Source organism: Sitophilus oryzae, unplaced genomic scaffold (assembly GCF_002938485.1).
Source record: "Sitophilus oryzae breed Bouriz unplaced genomic scaffold, Soryzae_2.0 scaffold_1525_pilon_pilon, whole genome shotgun sequence".
Lineage (NCBI taxonomy): Eukaryota > Metazoa > Arthropoda > Insecta > Coleoptera > Curculionidae > Sitophilus > Sitophilus oryzae.
In genome coordinates, this window is record NW_022146198.1 from 461,831 (window position 1) to 485,057 (window position 23,227).

Here is a 23,227-nt window from a genome sequence, read left to right on the forward strand (position 1 = left end):
TTTATTATTATTATAATGTACATTATTAATACTATTGTTCATTCGAAATGGCATTAAGGCCCAATTGCAACAATGATTTAAATTTTTCTTAAAGATAAGTAGAGCTTAGAATGAGCTGTATTTATATTTACTTTAATATTCACCTTAAATGAGGGAATTTGACTGATACAATTTTTGAATTTGAATTGTTTTTAATGATACTAACAATTTTAGTTCAATTTTTAATAAAATTTATTTAATATTAATAGAAATCCAAGAGATTTGAAACCTCTTTTAGCGATTAATAACATTCTCAAATGAATTACAGGTGCCCTTATTTTCTATGAAAATCACACAGCTTTTTTCATAGTCGCTGCAGTTGCTATAGCTATAAAAAACTAATTTTTTAAGGTGTGAAAATTGCGACACACGCTAAATGGACTTGATTTTTCGTATGTCTCGACGTCTCGGACCTTTTTGAATGCCTCGATAACATATTGGTGCAGATTATTTTCACCCAAACAAATAATAACCCAAACTATACATTGATGCGGATTGTCTATGAACTCTTTCTGAAGGTCACAGAAACCTGAACGCGTAATTCGGTGTTCTTTCGCATCTGTTATAGTTAATTTGTGATACGGGTTAATTTTTGAAAATGGAATCAAATTCTATTACACACGATAAAATCAAATAAAAAATAGCGTCGCAGTAGCCTTTGAACTAATAAAGCCTATACCCCGTGTTCCGATGCACACGGTATATATTTGAACCGGTCTTTAAGACCAACTATTAATATTTCTTTGGGATAGCTAAATGTGGTATGGGAAATATACATCATATACTTGTAATATTATTGAGTATAAAAACTAGTCACGAGCAGAGCACGAATTCTTCAACGTTTTATGGCTACTGTGTAACTCATTTAATTTTAAAATATACAGATTGTATCAATAGTGGCTCTATTTTTAACGATACGTTTTTGTAAAAGAAATAAACAAGTAGTAAAGTTTTAGGATTCTTGAAGTCGTAAATACCACACATTTTCCTACTATGTATGTACACTTAATTGCTGAGTATTTTTAACCGTTAGTTTTTAAAATTTGTTAGTTCTTTATTGTATTGTAGTATTAATTTTCAGTAGCTGTACAAATTACATTTGAAGCTTTATTTTTTACAAGATTTTATTTAACTTGCAATATTTTGAACACACTTTTGAATAAAAAGATTTAGGAAGGAGCATATTATTTTTTTGAATGTGATTTTGGGTGTCTATGTTTTGCTTTGTGTCATACGAGCCCTAACAACTATATGTTGGGAAAAGGTCATATTTTGGAATTATTGCCCTGGTTTTTCAAAATGACTTTTTTTAAATATAAACATAGCCATATATCCTAAACAACTTGACAATATTTTTATGAATTTGTAAATCAATCCATATTTACAGTAGCGGATTTTGTTCATAAAAGGACAAATTTGCTGACAACTATATGTTGGGTCAAGTATTTTTAAACAATTAATATCATCAAAGGCGGCTTTGCTATAAACGTCACAAATGTCGCAAACTGTTTACTTCAGCATTGACAGCTTGTAAGTGACTCGATACTTTGAGTAGTGAGATTTACTGTAAGTAATTTTAATTTTTTTATTTTTCAATTTTGTTAATTATTTAATTCAAAGTAATGGTCCGTGGAAAAGCTACAAATCAAAAACTACGCGAAATTATCATTCGTCAATACAGTACGGGAAAAACAATTTGAAAAATTTCTGATGATTTAAGTATTCCAAAAACCACGGTCTTTAATATAATAAAAAAATACGGCGAATCTGCCAATGTAGACGTTAGTGATAAATGTTCGGGAAGGCCAAAAGTTTGTATCTCAAAGATATTTACGAAATTTAGTAAAAATTTGCAAGTCTGCGAGAAGAAGTACTCTTCGCGAAGTAACAGTTAAATGGAATACTGTAACTGGTTTAAATATATCAAGAGAATGTTGCCGAAAATATATCCATAAATGCGGTCTGGGGTTTTACAAGGCAAACTTTATTTTGTTTTGATAATCAATTACCTGAAGATTATTGATACAAATTCTTATTTAGGCCAAAGAAAAACCGCTACTGACAGAAATTCAGAAGAAAAATCGCTACAATTGGGCAAAATCTAAATTATCGTGGACACAAAATGATTGGAATAAGGTCATATTTAGCGATGAGTCTAAATTTGATGTTTGCGTTGGAGATCATCGAAAATGAATAATACGAAATAAAGCAGAAGCCTTTCATAAGCTTCAAGAGGATTGTTAAATTTCCTAAGTGGATTATGGTTTGAGGTTGCATGTCAGCAAGAGGTTTGGGCAAATTAAATTTTATACATGGCACTGTTAACGCCCAAAAATATCAACATATACTTGGGACCTTACTTTTGCCTAGTGCTCAAGAATTGTTTCCAACCGAAAACTATATTTTCCAACAAGATGGAGCATTGTGCCATTCAACAAAATCAACTAAAAATTGAGCCACTTTTGATACGCACCCGGTATATCATACGATTTATGTGTTTTGTGGTAATTTTTTAATAGTATTGAAAACGTCAGAAAGTTTAGTTCGAGTGTCCCAACTTTTAAACATCAAAAAGTTCTTCCAGTTTAGTTTCGTTGAGTGAGTTGAATTGATAGAACTAAATTAGCCAGTCGCACGCAATTCTCCTTCAAAAGCTATTTATGAATATTCATCTGGAGAATTTTCTCTTTAAATACCGCTAAGTTAAATATTTTGACAGTGCCCATTAGGACTGGTGAAATAATACGGTTGGTCTTTTACGTCATCTTTTTTTTCTTTTTAGTTAAAAAATTGTTTTCCTTTTTAATCGGGTACATCGAATTTCAATTGCGTCGTAAAGTTGAACTGTTTACACTGTTTATGTGTTTTGTATATGACAGAATTGACAGAAACTTTGTTATTAAATGGTACGTTATGATCTAACAGACTGGAAAATGATTTGTCGCAAATATCAAACCGAGAGAATTGGTAATAATATTAGCTTTCATCATCTTCATTTGCACTTTATGTCGGTACACCTATATGGGTATTCCCCAAGAACTGTAAACTAATAGGATTGCTCATCCTCATAAGACGTACGTTCGCTTCTTCCCGCGCTTCAGCTAACAGTTGTGACGTCATTGTAGTCCTTGTCATGATAGTGTGTATTATTAGTTGCCTATGGTAAACTCATAAAAATAACAGCTGAGAAATTTTGAGTTAATTATTTTGTCAATTTTAAATGTGAAAAGGGTGTCTTTAAAGTTTTTAGAGCTATAGAGTGTATAAATACGTTCATTTTGTGTTGTGGATTGTGACAAAGTGCTTACTAAGTGCCTACGATAGTGTTTATTAATTATTTTAGAGAAAAAATACTCTAAAAAGAATGCTTGCAAAAGGTGATGCTGGGAACTGCTATTCTTAAAAATGCATTATCCGAGTATTTAATACGATTTATACAGTTAATTTTTTATACTGCATACATATAAGATGTTTAAATAAATAAAATAAATAATGAACGTTTTGTATTCGGCAACCAATAATGCACGTGTGTGTATTATTGGTTGCCGGATAGGGACTAATAACCATGACAAGGGTTACAATACGGACACTTTTGGCTGAATGAGCAGTCCGATTAGGTTAACTGTTTTGGATATTCCCCATATATAATTGGACACTCTATGTAATTGGGCACATCATTGTCTGTTTATGTCCAAGTTATCCCTGCTAATTTCATAATATCATGATCCCATCTCAGGTTTGGTTTTCTTCTAGGTTTCTTAATTCCTCGTGGATATCATGCTGTAATTTTTATGATCCATCTGTTTTCAGTCCTTTTGGTAGGTGTCCTGAACAAAAGAACAGAAAGAAGAATTAAAATAGCATGGAGTACATAATATGGAAGAAACTAAGTCATATTTAATTCTAGAATGCCCGTTTATCTGAATGGTTATTTTTGTGTGTTGTGTGAATGGGTGTTAGAAAAGTTAATTTTTCGACAAGTTAAAAAATGGTAACCGAAATATCTAGTTTTTCTATAATTTACTTAGCGTTGATGTTGAATTCTTTTAAAAATTTATAATTAAAAAAGTTGCCTCTTTTAAAAAAGATATTTTGTTTTTAACTCTCTCATAGAAAACAATGACTAAGGTAGACCAAGACCAATTTTTTTTCCAAGGTTTGTTCTCAGCTTGACTCCATTTCTCCATCTATCTATTTTGAATTACACGATTGCATAGCATCAGTTGCCCCGTGCTTGCAGGTCTTTAAAAATGATCTGTCTGTCTTTTTTCCCGTAATCTCATAGTAATGGTTAGGTTTTATATGTCCTTGAACCGAAATTTAATCTAAGACTTTCACCCGGGTTGTTGATTTTAACCGCTTTACTACATACGGGGCGTGTCAGTCGTGTAATCTCATTAGTTCTGGTTTATTCAATGCGTGACGTAGTTTAAATGGACTTTCGAGAAAATACCGTCTTGTGCTTTTTTTCCAGGATTCTGTAATAGATTTCACTATTATTTAGATTCCTTTTGTTGACTTCATTGAGTTTTGCTCTGTTACTTTTTTTCGTAGATTCAAGTCATTGAAAAAATAAATTAGAATATTTTATTTAATTATCTTGGTCTTTTATTTTTGTTATCAAGTGATCTGAAATTTGAAACTATTGAGGTTGTATGTCATCTCTAACGTAGTTGGTCGCAGTCAAGCTTGAGGTTCATTGAGAACGCCAGCATTGGTACTTATAAATGGTTGTCATATTTTACAAATTTGTATAATTGGATTGCAAAAGATGTTATTCTTCTTTGCTTTAAAAACAGCTTCTTTAAATTTACGTTTTTTCCATTAGGTTCTCTGTGGACAACCTGGGTTTCCTTTTTGTTATGAAATTGTGTTATTTGGACCACGCACCAATACTTGACTTTATTGTGTCACCTCTTTGCTTATGTTTTTTATGTTACTTAACTTGTACATTTAGAGAACGATTTGTCGCTCCAATATACGACTCACTGTATTTACAAGACACCTTGTGGAGGCGTTCTTTCTTTTGTTTGCGGGCTTGTTTTTCGCTTAATGCTCTTCTTAGAACAGTTCCAGACTTAAAACATGTTTTAATTATCTTGTTTGGTTATTGACCTTATGTTTCTGCTTATCTTAGATAGGTAAAATTATCCTTGTTTGGTTAATGTTTCAACTTATCTACATTTTGTTGCAACATTCAAACTAACTTTAAAACGTATCAAACAGGCCAAGAAGAGTACCAAAATGGACGTCACAAGATTAAGAAACAGCGAAACTAGATCAAGGGTTGAAAAACGACTTACAGAAGAGTTGCAAACATCACACAGTAGAGATAAGGGCGACATAAACATCGAATGGGAGAAAATTAAAGACACAATTCTTGAAATAGGAAACAAAGAGTTGGGCTATAAGAATGAGAAAAAGAAAAACGAATGGATGAGCGATGAAATTATCGAATTAATGAGATTAAGAAGAGAGGCTAAAACCACTGAAAACAACATATACAAAAGTATACATCGGGAAATACAAAAGAAAGTAAAAGAAACGAAAGAACACTGGTTGAATGAAAAATGTGCCGAAATTGAACAACTGCAAAAAGTACATGACTCCTTTAATATACATAAAAAGGTTAAGGAGACTGGAAATTATAAAAAGAGGAACGCAATATCTTCGAAGATGACAGAAATAGACCTTTACCCCCAGAAAATGATATAGAAACCGGACCAGAAATAACAACAGATGAAATAGAATATGCGCTGAAGAACATGAAGAACGGGAAAGCATCTGGCCCAGACGAACTACCCATTGAAATGATAAAACTGCTGAAGGAACATAGCTTGGATGTACCTACTTGCTGAGCTCTTCAAAGCGATCTACAGATCAGGAACGATACCAAAAGACTGGTTGGTGTCGACCTTCATTGTGATTCCTAAGAAAGCCAATGCAAGATTATGTAAAGATCATAGGACCATAAGCCTAATGAGCCATACACTCAAATTATTTTTAAAAATAATTCACAACCGTGTGTATAAAAAACTGGATATATACTATAATAACGACATCAGCGATGCACAGTTCGGGTTCCGCAATGGAGTTGGCACGAGAGAAGCATTATTTAGTATAAACGTGTTGACTTAGCGCTGTTTGGATGTTAACAAGGACGTGTACGCCTGCTTTGTGGACTATGAGAAAGCATTTGACAGAGTCCGTCATGAACAACTTATCAAAATTCTGAGAGAAAAGCAAATAGATACCACAGATGCCAGAATTATTGAAAATTGATGATTAAACTATATTACGACCAAACAGCAAACATCAAGATAGACAATAAATACACGGAAAACAGCAACATCAAGCGTGGTGTACGACAGGGATGTATACTTTCCCCACTATTGTTTAATATGTACTCGGAAGTCATGATGAGAGAGGCATTACACAATGAAGCAGCCGGAGTAGTAGTAAACGGAGTTCCTATAAACGCAGATGATACTTACGCAGTTCCTACGATACGCAGATGATACCGTACTGCTAGCAGAAAGTATACACGACCTGCAACGAATGGTTCAAAAAGTGTATGAAACAAGTATCCATTATGGCTTGAATATGAACCTTAATAAAACAAAATTCATGATATTTACCAAAACACCAAATCAAAATACTCAACTGATCGTAAACCATCAGATAATAGAGCGAGTCTATAAATATAAATATCTAGGAACCCTGATCAACGATAACAATGATTACTCATCAGAATTAAAAACGAGAATTGAAATAGCACGTAACACCTTTATTAAAATGAAGCAATTCTTTTGTTGCAAAACTTTAAGTAACCACCTTAAAATACGAATGCTAAGATGCTACATATTTACAATAATGCTCTATGGTATAGAAGCTGCCACTCTAACAAAACAAATGCTTAAAAAGATAGATGCCTTCGAGATGTGGCTTTACAGAAGTGTACTCCGGATATCATACGTTGACAGAATTACCAATGAAGAAGTCTTACGAAGAGTCTCAAAAGATCTAGAATTGTCCCAAGAGGTGAAAATCAGAAATCTCCAATATATGGGCCACGTAATGAGAGGTACAAGATACAAGCTTCTACAACTAATTATCCAGGGTAAAATAATAGGGAAGAGAAGCATAGGAAGAAGACGGATGTCGTGGCTTCGAAATCTCAGAGAATGGTTCACCTGTACATCAAACTACCTGTTCAGGGCAGCCGTCAACAAAATAAAATTAGTCATGATGGTCGCCAACCTTCGCAAGAAGTCGGCACCTTAAGAAGAAGAAGAAGACAACTTATCTTAGATAGGAACTATCGGAAGCAAGAACAGGCCATTTTATTTGATAGTCATGCAACATTAAGAGCGATCAACTCAGTAACCATCAATTCGAAGTTGGTCTACAGAAGCTGAACAAATTACGCAAAGAATATAGAGTCCTCCTATTCTGGGTGCCAGCCCACGAAGAAATAGAAGGTAAAGAAAAAGCAAACGATCTAGCTAGAAAAGGAGCGAACGCTCCACGGCTCCACTAACTGGACCAGAACCATCCTGCTTCCCGAGTTCAATCAACTTAAGCGGCACTTAAGAATCTAGAAGACTTCATCCTGAACCTCGAATCCTCAAGACACTCGAAGAAATTTCTCAGAACTTGCTACCGACAAAAATCAAAGATTTTCTTTAATTTAAGTAAGAACAATCTTTGGATTGTCGCGGGGTTTTTAGGACATTTCATTTTATTGATTTTATGGAAAGCGCTGTTCATTAAAATGTTGTATCCTATGTTATAGGGCTTGTTTCTCTCTACAATTTCCTGTTTCACAATGTACCGTTTGTGTCCGGGAAGAGTTCATAGTTTCATAGCTGTCGATTTTCGAAAGAAATCGGTACATTTAGATTATTTCGTATATTTTTCATTTTATTGATTTTACGGAAAGCACTGTTCATTAAAATGTTGTATCCTATGTTATAGGGCTTGTTTCTCTCTACAATTTCCTGTTTCACAATGTACCGTTTGTGTCCGGGAAGAGTTCGTAGTTTCATAACTGTCGATTTTCGAAAGAAATCGGTACATTTAGATTATTTCGTATATTTTTCATTTTATTGATTTTACGGAAAGCACTGTTCATTAAAATGTTGTATCCTATGTTATAGGGCTTGTTTCTCTCTACAATTTCCTGTTTCACAATGTACCGTTTGTGTCCGGGAAGAGTTCATAGTTTCATAGTTGTCGATTTTCGAAAGAAATCAGTACATTTATATTATTTCGTATATTTTTCATTTTATTGATTTTATGGAAAGCACTGTTCATTCTGTAGGACACTGTTCCCTCAGTAGATTGAAGGTAAGAAACAACGTCAGATAGAGATTCTGTGGGGAAAATGGCGAAACAGCAAAAAACCTCATCAGTTAGTACGCCGAGACAACAACCATTTGTGCCATAAATTTTGGTACGACTGATATCGGAGATGGAGAACTATAGCCTCTGTAAAATCGTCTTACATACTGGCTTTTGTTAAAGTCTCGAGATTGTATCACATACACACAATCTACACTCTACATATATCTTTGATACAACGATATAAAAAATACGTTTTTAAAAGCTGAAAATTAAGTGAAAACGAAAGAACATTCGGTAACTTCTTCGTCGATACGCCACATCATCGTCATCAACGTGTTTACGATGTTTATCGAAAGGCTAGACAAATGGGGAATGACATAAAAACCCCATAAAACTCTTGACCCTGGTAACTTTGATTTCCGCCTCGTCTAGACTGATTCGTGGATTTGATTTTGTGACATTTTATGGCTTGGAGTAATAGAAAACGTGTATGATTCATTCATGGCGATTCATCTAGTCAATGAATTACTTAATTTTAGTTCGTAAAATTAACGAGACGATATTCACGCTTCAGGCGTTAATCTCATTACAAACTACAAACACATTCGTGGTAATAGCTAATAACCAATAATTTTGTGTATGTTTCTGATTTTAATAATATTGTTTTATAAGTATTTTTTTATTAAACGAAGATGCTCCTATTATCATGTCCCGTTTTATATAGGGATGTTTAAAATATTTTTTGTGAAAGCGTTTCGAAATTGACAGTTTTTGATATTTATTTGTGAAATTCGAAATGACATTCTTTTAGGTATCTAAAAGAAACACTTGTTTAGGCACTAGTGCCTAAAAGTAAAAAATTAAACGTTAGAAACAATGAAAATTGAACAATGAAATTTATTATAAAAAGGTACAATAATTATTTAAATTATTAAAGTGAATAAAAGAGGCATCTAACTTTTCGTCTCTAAGAGAAATGCAAGTTGTAGGAGTCGGAATAAGTAAATTTCTTGTACTGCACTGAAAAAAAGGATCTCTCAGTCGAAATGAATATGACTTTGACCCAAAAGATTGGCGCTTTTCAATAGGGCCAAGAACGACGTTTCTTTGCCCAAAGCATTAACTATCTTTTCATCAGCTTTAAAAAATTACTTTAGAGAATAGAAGAATCTATTTGTCCAAAGTATTTCACTCTTGGCCCAAAATGAATATGCCAAGAAGTTCTTGCTACAAGAACAATAGTCTCTTTGATTCATGCAAAAATTCTTGATTGAAAAGGGACATTTCTTGATTAAAGAGACACTTTTCTTAAACGAAGTCTATACATCATATACAGGTATATTACGAGGTATATTATTTTCTGATAAAATTAGATTTTCCTGGTCTGTAGTAAGTAAAGTGATATTATTTTCCTCGATAGTAGTTATTTCTGCTTCTTCACTCCTTGGTATTTTTTGGGGTGGTTTATCACTCTACAAATTACAAAAAAATGTTACATCACGATTAATCAAAATAAAGCAAATAAATTATTAAAATTAAAAGCTTTGGTCACATTTTGAATTTTTTAATACGACGACTTGAAATTCTAAAATTTTTGTAATTATTTGCATAAAAAAATGGATACCTATATTCTTATTCTGTCTATAGTCACGCATGCATTATTTAAACAGGTGCATTAGGTAAATGTCCCTTACCTTCAAATATAGCAAATAAATGCTCTAATTTCCATTTTTTTCAGAAACTCCTTTAAAGAATCCATATATCCTAAAATGTGTCCATAAAAAATGACAAATGCATATTAATAACGATCACTAATTTGTTATACGATATGCGTTTAAAAAGCAAATTATGCAAAATTCCAAGTGGAGAATTCCAAGCAACAAAACCCGTGCGTACTATGATGTGCGACCTATGAAATGCGACGTACGACTGATCGGGCTGCCGACTGATTGTATGTACCGTCCTTCATCATTGTCTTTGCGTGTCGTTATTATTTTTCATCAAAATAGTATTTAGCTATTGGAAAAATGGCCATGTTTCTTGAATGAAGTACTTCCTAGCGTATTTTTCTTATTATCTTAAAAGAAAGTAACTTGCACTTGATTGAATGAAAATAGATTCACGAGAAATTTACGAATTTTTCAAGAGAACCAGTTTTCTTGAGTTAAGAGAGTTTTTCTTCAGGCAAACTTTTTCTTACTTTTTAATCTCACATTATCAGGGACATTCTCATAATTGTCCGTATAGAACTCATCATTGCCCTTCGTCACGATCAACTTGTTGACGAAATGCGCTCTTCTCAGCGCGCGGCAACATCTCGGAATTCTCTCCAGCTGGGCCTCTGTATATTTTGGAGCTTTCCTCCTTTTTCGGAAGACAATATTGTTACTTGATAGGGTTCTAAACACCGTAGTCTTTCCAATATTAAATCTCCTGGCCAGTTTTCGCTGTGGAATCCCAATTTTGTGTTTTGCTGCTTCAATTAGTCTTCTTTCTCTTATTTGTTTCAAAACCCGCGGCCGACCGGATTTAGGCAAATTTACACATGGTATCCCTTCTTCACATTCTTTGATTGTGCGATAAATTGTCGATTTGCTAATGTTTTGATCCCGATAAATGACAATATCTCGTTTCGCCATTCGCCCAACAAGATTATAAACTCCTCGACGAAGATCAATTTTATAAGACAATTTAAGAAGCAGAACCCAAAACCTTTCGCTCTGTTTATTGAAGTGACATGACTGATGAGTCTGATGACATTTCATTACCATGACTACTTCATTAAATGCATTTTATTACTTAACCAAACCAGATGAAAATTTTCCCAAAACTTTAGGACCATACGTTATATAAATATCGATACTTTCTAATATAATCAACAGCCCTAGATTTGTATTTGAAATTTCTGAATACATACGATTATTTCAGGACTATTATCAGAGATTTATTAGACGATTAATTAGTATAATCTTACGGTTACGATTATGACATAGGGCTATGCATACTTTTCATCCTAGTTTGTGTAACGTATCGGATAACTTAATTATATATGATCGTAAATATTGTTGTTTGGGTAGACCGCCTTTAATATCTTGTAGTTGCGTGATGCTAAACTAATTTGTAAAAGAATTCGGGATTGATAAATTATCAGCTTTTGAGTGTCGAAGTTACGAAAACATCGATTTAGTTTTAAATTATTTAATAATTAGGAACAAGAATTTATGGAATGTCGTACACGATAACATTTTTAGGTTATAATGGTGATAACATTCGACCTTTCTAAATTTATACTAAATATGTTTTGTTTATTTTTAGCAAATGCAGGGTAAGTCATTTAAGAAAATTTTTGATTTTTTTCGGTCGTAAGTCCTGAGACATTTCTTGGAATGTCTTAGACCTTTGGAGGATTCCTATTCCAGATTATGTTATGGATGGAGTCTTCCAGGACCACCACGCCTTTTTTTAGATTATACGGTATTTCTGCGTAAAGGATGCTGGGGTAGGTGTCCATTTGGCGAAAGAAGTTACACACTTAGATTCCTCCTCTTCCTAGGTGCCTTCTCTGTTGAGGTTGGCGATCAATATGGCATATGACTCTGTCCAGAGCTTGATGGATAAGGGTGTTTCTGTCGGTGTGGGTCCAATCTCTTATGTTACGTAGCCATGACGTCTTTTTCCTCCCTATGCTGCGTTTTCCATCGATTTTTCCTTCTATTATCAACTGTATTTCTTCATATTCTGAGTGCCGCATTATGTGTTCAAGGTAGGAATTCTTTTTGATTTTAATTGTGCCTGTTAGATGCGAATTTTCATTTGGTTAAAACTTCACAGTTTGTTGTTTGGAGATCCAACTTATCCTCAGCATCCGACAGTACATCCACATTTCAAAAGCATTAAGTCGTTTGATGTTTTCTTGTTTTAGCGTCCATGTTTCGCATCCACATTGAAGCAGGTGCCATATATAACATTTTAATGTTCATAGCCTCGTTGGTATAGTTATCTTCGGATGGCACAACAACTTCCGCATGTTGAGGAATCCAGCCCTATAACTATTTCAATCCTTCTTCTGATTTCCTTAGAGCGGTCTAGCTAGCTATTTAATTCCCTGCTCAAGTAAATATATCTCTGCGTGGGGCCATATATAGCATTTTAATGTTCTTAGCCTCGTTGGTATAGCTATTCTCGGATGGTACAAAAACTTCCGCATGTTGAGGAAACCAGAGCCCTAGGTATTTCAATCCTTCTGATTTCCTTCGAATGATCTAGCTGGCTGTTTAATTTCCTGTCCAAGTAAATATAAACGTGTGGTTTCCAGTTGGACGCCGTTTATCATTATGTTGGTATTTTCATTGTCTTGTAGAAGTATTGAAAATCATAGTTTTTGTCTTAACGGTGTGAATCTGTAGATTCATCCTGATGCTTTCTTCTGTCAGTGTGTCCATTAGGGTTCGCAGCGGGTTTCGGATAATTTTTTCATTTATTTTAGCCCCTTCTGGATAATTTTGAAGAGATTTTCGGATTATATATTCGGCGTGTACGTTAAACAATAATGGTGACAATACGCATCCCTGTCTAACACTTTTCTGTATGTCTACGTATCTTGTATGGCCTTTTTCTGTTCTGCCACAACCTTTGTAATTCCAGTATCTGTTCCTTATAATGATGATATCTTTATCATCCAAGCCTACTTCAGTGAGAACTTCTAGTAATTTTTCGTGTTGTATTCGATCGAAGGCTCTTTTGTAGTCAACATAACATATACGTACAGGTTTCTTTGGACTTCCATATACCTTTCTGCGATTAGCTTTAAACTCAGGATGGCTTCGCTTGTTCCTGTCCCTCTTCTAAATACTTGGATTAATCTGTTTTTATTTCGAAATATCTTATAGCTAGGGATTTACCATATTTTATAGATAAATATTTTTCATTGCGATTTTCTACTACGATACTACGCAACTATTTACCACACCCTGTAATACAAAATGCGTCTCTAATGTGTATAATTTTTCATGTACAGATGACCTTTATTTATTATTATAATCAAACCGATTTACCAAACAGAAGTATAGATCGTCGATAGGATTTGAATTGCGTATTATTTAAAAGATCCTTGATGGATTTTTCTGGCTATATTTCCTTCGGTATTATGATAATCGTAATTCTAAAACTGTCGAAGTCGTTGCCGTTTTTCTCTAAGCCAAAACGATTTTAAAAACAATAAAGCTGCCAGTCGTTGCTTCTGCGTTTTATTCAAATTACTTCGGTATTTCATGGAGCAGTTTGTTGAATTTATAATAGATATATTTTAAAGTCGGATTCAGTGTGGCTGTCTATTATTATTGTTTTTTCATTTCTACTGCAATATTAAAGAAATTTCTTTTTCGTCTGGCTTTGGAAGCGGAAGCGTTTAGAACTCCAAGCAAATCTTCCTTCACTCTACCTTCGTATGTAGTGTTGGGAAAAATCGGATGATTTCAATCCTCGAGGATTCTAATAATCGGATGATCATCCGAGGAATCCTCGGTTATAAAATTTTCTCTGTATAATATTTCGATCGAAACCTGAATAATACTCGCCGCTGCGCTGGGTATGAGCGATTTTGCTGTTTTTAACACACTGTTGGCATGTACTTGAATGACTTGAATAATATTGTAATAAATATAAATAATTATTTGAACCGCTTTTTTAATAATTTTTAATATTTTCGTGTATAATTTCATGTGGGAAATAAAATTTTCATAGATTTTGCTTTAAATTGGTTTTGTTTTTTAACTCCGACTTTAAGACTAATCTGGCAACCTTTCAGCACACTTTCAGGCCAAATGAAATCAAGTAATTCTAGGAAATTCCTTACTTGAATCCTCGATAATCGACAAAAATACTCGACACATACCGAGGATATGAATACTCGGGTGACCGAGTATTTTTTACTCGAGTGATCCCATCACTATTCGTATGTAAATAAGAAGGTAGAGTATCAATCCATCAACTCCGCGTCGACCGCCAAACGACCCGTTCGTGGACCTACTATTATTTATTTACATAGGAAGTAGAGTTCGAGACGCTTCCGCTTCGAGATTGAGACGACGCGACCCTTGTGTGCACGGTTTTAAAGTGGGTACCGAAAACGGTTCTCTGTTGTATTGGAACGAACCTAATACTTATCGTTTTTTAGGGCAAATTTCCCCTCTTAGTCAGAGCAGAATATAACAAAAAAATAATGTACAGCCATATCTATTTACCGTTGAAATTGATAGACTGCCATTAGATTTCAGAATTGAAATTAAGAATTGCTAGTGCAAAGTCAAAAACTTGAAAAATAGAGCAAAGTTGAAGGCAAACAGATATTTCACGGTCTATTATTTATGCTAATTCTAATTAATTCTGCGATCGTACTGTACAACTTTTATAAAATTATGAAGGCTGTTATTATGACTAAACTTTTAGATTACGCAATGTATAAACTGGGATTGAATAAAAACATTCGGAACGCCGCGCCAGTTCATATAAATTCTAATTTGTTTATATTAATAATTACAACCTTAACTTTGCCGGTTAATAGCCTTTGCTATTTGAACGTTTACGTTATAGACGTGATTGACTCACCGCTAGAGAATGGCGGCAATTACTTACTTACCGTACCGCTCCGAGCGTTGTTTTGAAATCGATTTACGAACGTTTTAACCGAAAAAACAACAGTTCTTATAATTCCTTGTTTAATAGTTTAGAAAAATGGGTATTTGTAGAGATGTTTCAAAATATACAACCACAATCTATTTAGTACCAGTCAGCCACCTGTTTTTATTCTTCAAATATTGTAGATTGTATGGGAGGAATGAAGTTAATCGCCGCGACCTTATAGATCTTTTCTGTTCCCCTTTCTTGAGTTATAGCTCATCATACAGTCTTAGGACTTTGACGAAAGCCAGTATCTGAGACGGTTTTACAGAGGTTAGTTCTTCATCTCCGATATCAGTCGTACCAAAGTTTATGGGACGAATGGTTGTCGTCTGGGCGCACCCAGTGATGAGGTATTCTGGTGTTTTCTCATTTTCCCCAAAGAATCTGCAGTCGCCGTTGTTTCTTAGCTGCAATCGACTGAGGTGTTCGTTGAGGAGACATTGTTCTGTAAAAAAACCTCGTAACAGTCCGATTGTTTTAACATAAATGTAAGTCTTGAGAAGTGTCTTTACATAGTCAAAGACTACAAAGACGGGACAGCCGGCAAAAGATGAAACGTTTTTGGCTTCGGCTCTCAGTGGCCTCGTCCCTTTAAAGTGCGACTTCTAGGAGACTTCCATTATTGCCATACTGATTTTAATTCCACAAAATCTCATCATAAATTATGCATGCTATAGTAGATTCTTGGTTTTCTTAAATAAAATTTAATCTTCAATTAGCTATTACACTTTCGAAAATATTTAAATTCAACTGTGTTTCTATTCTACTTAAATTGATAATTTTTACTTGCCTGTTGTCGTCGATTTGGTATTTTCTTAAAATAGTATTTTTGTATTCTTTGGGGGTAGATCGAAACGACTGGAAGGTATTCTTTCTATCCAAACAGCAACTAGGTATTCAACATATTCTTGACAAATTCACAAATCATACGGAAAATAATCATTTTTAACGAAGCAATTTTAAAGAAATAATTCGTAATCTTACCTTTCAAAACATTAGCATAGGCGAAAATAAACTTGTCAGATGAAAATACAATGTTGCCACGTATAAAAAATTTTACCTGAATTTTGGGAAACTTTATAATTTACTACAGTCAAATTTTTAGTAACACAAAAATATTACATTTATAATAGTATCTAAATGAATATAACTCAGATGTAATTATTTTATTGCATTGGTATTTATATATTTAGTATTATAATTCTTTTTATAATAAGATATATTTTATTGAATTCAGTTAACTCTTTTATACTTGGCAAGAATGTAATTGCTTGGAAATTGTCCCTTTAAAATGCGACCCCGTCTGTCTTTTTGAAACTCGTTTCTCTGTCCCACTGTCTCGTCTTGTGTAGTCTTTGACATAGTTTTGGACATACATTGATTTAAAGATTTTTCTAAAATAGGTCCAAGAATCACCCTCTAAAATATTACCATGTCATGAGTATAAACGAATGATTAATATTCAACTCTATGTTTACTTATTTCGCTGAGTTCGATAGTATATAATTGCTGGCGGTCGTTTGTTATTGCTTCACGTAAAAATAGACGTTGCAGGGTCAGTGGCTTTTTCGCGATAAACCTATTTTTAGAGCGCTTTCCATTTTCAGAACGTTTGTGATGCATCGATGTGTTCAAAAATTATCGATAAACATATCGCATTATGAGATGCATTCTCTATTCGTGTAGATAGAGCCTCGTTCACTTTCTTAGTCACGTGTTTCAGTTTTCAAATCAATATAAAGAACACAATAGGATAATTTTTTTTTCATGTCGATCCTACATCCAGGTTCTAGTTTTTGCCAGATCTATATCATTCTAACCTTTAATTTTAATTGAACTAAATTTTGTTTTGCATGAAGCAATCCACGTTTTGTAGTTCGTTAGGAAATCTGATGTTTACGTATTGCGAAGTCGTTATCACTTGATTTTTGTTGTTCTGTTTATTTGATAGGGGTACGTTAAGGTTCAAATTTATGACTCTGAGGCAAGGCATTTTGAACTTTACATACTAATAAAAGGATAGTCGAGACACAATCACAGCCTTCCATCAAAATGCCGCATAGGGATATAGGGATTGCTTCGCACTATAAACAAAATGATCGGCATTTAACATATAATGTTTTTAAGAAACGAGTCATCTTTTTTACAAAAAAAAAAGAATTAAAACTAAATTTGAACGTAGTCCTCGTCGAAATCCTGATTTCCTTGATAAACCTGTACAGTACTGTTGTGTTACAGCAGCTAGCTACCAGAAACAAACTTTACCGTCAACTTGTTTGAATATTTTATCTTTAATCCACCAGAATTATGTCAACTGCAATGTGTACTTGTTTGTATATGATTGGCAAACAATATGCGTACATAACATATTCTGCATCAAGAATAACATATTCTACAATTTTTTGAATTTACCAATAAGGTAACACCAATAAAGACATACATTTCAAATAATACAAAATAATTTCGAATACGGTTATGGTTCCGCGAAAGTAAATGCCGTTAAAAACAGCCGCAGTTACAATTCCGTCTTTATTCCTATAGTCTACAATACTGATTTATTTCGCTGCATCGTTACGTTTTTCAACGTGGCCGGTTGGCTGTCAGCAATGCAGTTCCGTGGATAGGGGTCGATATTCAGTAGGATGTAGAATGTTTAGGAGGGGAGTTAATCACCGCGAGCTTACAGATTTATTTTGTGTTCCCCTTTTTGAGTCTTGACTTGATTCATACAGTCTTAGGGCTTTAACAAAAACCAGTATCTGAGGATCTACAGAGGCCAGCTCTCCATCCTTGACATCAGTCGTACCAAAGTTCATGGCACGAACGGTCGTCGTCTCGGCGCAGTGATAAAGTGTTCTGGTGTTTCCCCATTTTCGCCTCAGAATCTGCATTCGCCGTTGTTTCTCAGCTTCAGCCTACTGAGGTGTTCGTTGAGGAGACAGTGTCCTGTTAGAAACCCCGTGATAATCCGAAGATTGTTTTTACTTAAATCAAGAAAAATCTTTGATTTTTCTCGGTCGTAAGTTCTGAGGAGATTTTTCGAGTGTCCAGGAGTCTTCCAGATTCTTCAATTCCGCTTTCAGTTGGTTCTCGCTTGGAAAACAGAACGGTTCTGGTCCAGTTAGTGGAGTGTTCGCTCCTTTTATAGCTAGATCATTTACTTTTTCATTGCCTTCTATCCCTTGGTGCAAACACCCAGAGTAGGAGGACCTTATTTTCTTTGCCTACTTTGTTGAGCTTCTTTACGCATCATTTGACCAACTTCGAATTGACGGTTACTGATCGCGTTTAGTGCGGCTTGACTATCGGATAAGAAGGCTATTTCCTGTTTTCGATAGTTCCTATCTAAGATAAATTGTACGCATCTTTCGATAGCGTAGATTTCTGAAAGGATGCTCGAGTAACTAACTCTACTAAGGATGCTGGGGTAGGGTGCCCATTGATTCGGAGTATTTAGTTTTCCCAAATACTCCTACCCCTGTCCCTGCTTTAGTTTTCGAAGCATCAGTATACCACGTTATGGTATGGTCTTTTACATACTGAGCAAACGTTTCTTTTTTCCAATCCTTTTTATTACTCAATACTACAGTGAGGTATTTCTCAAAGTTGTAAATTCTTGGTACGTTATCCACTGGGAGTTGGAGAAGTGGAATTTTCTTTTTGAATGTGTTCCAAGCCCCTGATTCAGTAGGATTTATATCCATTAGTACCGGCTCCGGAAAGAGGACCGTGGATTCTTCTCTAACGCATATTTCCGTATGAATTATCGTAAGTCGACAGGCTTGATATATAAATAGACTGTTATAACTACTTTATTAAATAATTGTTAATCCACAGATTTATTCCATTCTTTCATTAATTCGCTCAAGTGCAGTCTGGATGTTTTAAATCTCCATTTAACTCGTCCGTTATTGTGCTGGCTGCTTCAACTTTAAGTTGTTATCATATCGAGGCTGGCATGTGGGCATCGAGAAAGGCATTTTGGGCCTTCGCTTAAATCTCTTAATCTTATTATCTTATCTGATATAAACCATATGCTGAGTTCTTTATGTTCTGTAACGAGCTGGGAATTTAAGTGTGAATCTTGATGTTATGTTTGATATTGTTTAAAATTCAATTTGAATATTCCTTGGCTTGTTTTATTTAATTTTTATGAAATTAAAAAATATGAAATATTTTGTTTTTTACCAAGTGGTGTTTGAAACTGGTTCCCTCTTTTGTAATTTGTAACCACACTTGTCCGTTTTTTTTGAAAATTGTCAATAAGTTGTTAAAAATGCATTTAAAACAAGTTTCTTATTAGTCTTTCTTTACTCGAACATTTATATTTGTTTAAAATATATGGATAACCACAACAAGTTACTTTGCAATATATTTTGCTAGCAAAAAATATCGTAATGTAATAAAATAAGAGGAAAAAAATGTTTACGACAGAAATATTCAAATTTACTAGAAATCCCGGTATTAAGCCTCTAATTGGGTGTTATATAGTAAAATATTCACAACTCCACTGAACGTATAACACCCACTACACCGTGTGTGCCCGTTCTAATATTAGAACTCATTTGGGCTCTGCATTCCATTGTACAAGGTCACGGTCCGTCTTCAGTCTTTAACGCCTCCTGCTATTTGGAGAGTCGATGGTATTTTTGGATAGTGCACGCAATTTCAAAGATAAACTTTGAATCAGTAACAATTGATGAAACAAAATGTAGTAGGAGTTATTTATTCAATCAAGATTTTAATGTTTTAATTTTTCTTTTTCAGTTTCTTTCATTATTTATTTTATACTTTTCTTTCTTTACTAAGACAAAATATTGTAGTGATCTGTAAATTTGAAACAAATTTATATTCAAGAAAATTATTAATGGGAAATTCGTTTTTATAGACTTTTAACAACCCATTGATATTTGAGATAAAAAGTAATGGATCTTTTGATTTTTAACTGATTTAGCAGTTTTTGAAATTAAATTAAATCAAGACCTTTTTTTACGTGAAACAGATTCTCCATGTCTTTAAATGTGGATGTCGCCAAGAGCCATATTGTACTTTTCTTAACTAACATAAGAATTAAAATACCAATGGATGAGTTACAAGTCACCCAAGGTTTTTTCTTTTTTGCTGCAGTAGCAAAATACCCAGGTATTTTCCCAGCTGTAGCAAAATACCCAGCATCTACATTAAAGATAAAATGACCGTTCCTATTTTTTCCTAAGATATTCAATAAAAGGGAAATTCAAGAAGGGTTCAATGAATGACCAGAAGATGACATTTATATCCCATCCTTTATTGGGTTCATTGTTGTCTATTGTTGGCTATCACTGCTGTCCAAGTTATCACTGTTAATTTCCTAATATCATGATCCCATCTTAGCTTTGGCCTTCTTCTAAGTCTCTTAATTCCTCTTGGATACCATGCTTTATTTTTTGTGGTCCATCTGTAGTTTGTCCTTGCTTGGTGTCCCGCCTATTGCCACTTGAGGGATTTGGTTCTGTGAATGACATTTATTACCTGAGCTTTTTGTCGTATCCACTCTATTTTTTACGGCCTTTCTTTGTCATTCCCAGTATATTTTTATCATTGTGTAATCTGCAGTGGCAATGGCGAGGAATGTAACAACAAAGCTGACTAAGATATGGAAGATTTCAGCAATCACCCGAAAAACTAAATTGCGCATTGCGAACTCCCTCATTTTTTCCATAGCTATGTATGGCTCTGAAACATGGACACTAAAGGAAAGTGATAAGCAAGGAATAAATGCCTTGGAGATGTGGGTACAAACAAACATTGGGATGTGGGTAAACAAACATCTCCATTATCGAAGAACTAAAAATTGAGACACGTCTGGTTACCAAATTAAATCAGTCAATCCTCCGATATTTTGGCCATATTGCCAGGAGTGGCACCTCAATTGAGAGACTGTTGGTGGAGGGGAAGGTAGAGGGAAGACGATCACGTGGAAGGTCACCTATGTGGTTAAGATCCAAGATATATTTGTTATTATATACTGCTCTCTTGATTTTTTCTGTAGAGACAGTATTTTAGCTGTTCTGATCCCAAATAACTTATGATTATATTTTTCGACAGTCGAAATACTGCATCACAACATTCCGTTTTGCCAATTTCAGTAGATATTCGAAGCCAGGTGTCATATCTCATTAGAACGAAGAGAATATGCAGATCGCAGCAGGCCGCGGAACCGGGCGTGGTGCTCGCAGCATTTTTTCCGTAGCAGGTCCGGTTGGACGGGGTTCGGCAACGTTGTCGCCGTTCTTATTTATTAACTTATTTGCGGTTTTTATGACGACGGACGATGCCTTTACGAGGTTGCCAAACTGGTTGCCATTCTCACATTAGAGATTGGGTAGATATGAAAATTTATATATTTGATTTTGATAAAAGCTAAATATAGGTTCAGTCTTCTAGGATTAGATGAAACTACAAACAAAGAAGACCCAACACCTCGTTTGCTTGATATAAGCCATTAATAGGATGATTACAAAATTAAAGATTTATAATTTTTAATTTCATATTTTTGTTGCAGGATAAAGAAGAAGAAACGTCCAAGGACGAAACGGAAGACAAAGAAAAGGACACGCCCAAACCGGAAATAAAAGAGAACGGTCTTCCGGACGAACCCTCAAATGCCGTCGACGAAAATCAGAAAACGGAAGTAACAACGCCAGTAGAAAATGGCGAAAAAACGCCGGAGAAGGAAACACCAGCAGAACAGAAAGTAGAGGAATCGTCAGAACAGAAGAAAAAGAAAGAGAAGAAAAAGAAATGGTCGTTCAGGTAAGACACTTTATGAACCATTTTGTTACTTTGCCTTATCGATGTACCATACCATAAAAAAAAACGGTGTCAAAGACGGGATTATCATCGACAGTCGATGATAATTTTGGCGAGGTCAAGCCCTAGACGTCATTTACTTGGTCCGTAATCTTTATTTTTTGATAGCGTTTACTGCCGGTCGGAAGATTGGTTTTGACTCGCTTGGCTAATTTTGTCACGTTTGGTCAGTACCAACTACAAACTGAGCGCCTATAAAAACGCTCAGTTTGTAGATATTAATATTGTGGTGAATTAGTGTTTTATTTTGCGTCACCCTATAACTAAAATCTGAATAGAGCATCCGTTTTTTGGCGAAGCCACGTGAAGTTGTGAGAATCAAGGAAGAAACTCGACTCGACCGAGATAAATCACGCGTCTGGCTGCGCCTTTCCCTGATAACGACGCCGCCGTCGCCAACCTTTGAACCCACGACGTCGTGATTTACGGCGACGGGAGCGTGCACAGGTCCTCAACTTCTGGAGGTGGATTAAAAATCATTATAAACCGGGAAATTTATGTGCGAAATAGAGGCGATAGAGGAGGCGTTTTGTTCGTGTTAGTCGCGCAATCTCGTCTGTTTTACCTGATTGATGACGTGGAAAGTTTGATATAGTGTGGTACTTTTTGTAACAGATATTTGTTGATTACCCATCGTTTTGTGGCCATTCTCGTGACTGCTTTTGCAACGCCGCACAAGGGTTTTGGGTCTATGAATGGTGGGCTATTGATGAGCCTTGTTTGGTCAATTCATCTGCCTTTTCGTTACCTTTGTGACCTTCTTGCTCAGGTACTAGAGATGAGCAAAACTGCGATTTTCCAATCGCAGTTGAAACTGCGATTGTGATTTATAAATCGCTGCGACTGTAACCTGCGATTGCGATTTGGATATTTTTAAATTGGTACGCTGTAAACTGGGAAGCTCAATCCCAAAATTTCTAATAAAAAACAGAATAAATAGCGGAATAATTTTTTTAATAAAACTTACAAAGAAACTGTTGGGTGTTTCGATGCCATGTGCCTTTTAAAATTTGTAGTGCGTGTTTTTATGATATTTTTGCTGCACACATATTGCACTTAAAATTTTCATCAATTACCTACCAAAAAAATCCACAGATAACTTAGTTTCCTTTTTTTTAAACATTTTTGTTTAGAACAGACCGAATAAATTTAAAGGGAAATTAAAAATACATAAAATGTTCAAAATATTCGAATGTGCTTTTAGACAGTAGGTATACTAACGAAAAATTTATTATAAAAAAGGTTGCCGCCAACCTTAATTCAGATAACTAGAAAAAAGACTGTTTATTTTACCTTGTTTTTCTTTTAA

General features: G+C 34.6%; 1 protein-coding gene across 4 annotated transcripts in view; it reads left to right on the top strand.

Moving 5' to 3' along the window:
• LOC115878779 (cell surface glycoprotein 1-like) overlaps positions 1 to 23,227 on the top strand; it is a 253,310-nt gene that overhangs the window by 86,416 nt on the left and 143,667 nt on the right. For all 4 annotated transcript variants that reach the window (XM_030895378.1, XM_030895380.1, XM_030895377.1 and 1 more), the window contains one exon: positions 21,611 to 21,861. In XM_030895378.1, coding sequence (XP_030751238.1) covers positions 21,611 to 21,861 — 251 coding nt within the window. The remainder of the gene's footprint in view (positions 1 to 21,610; positions 21,862 to 23,227) is intronic.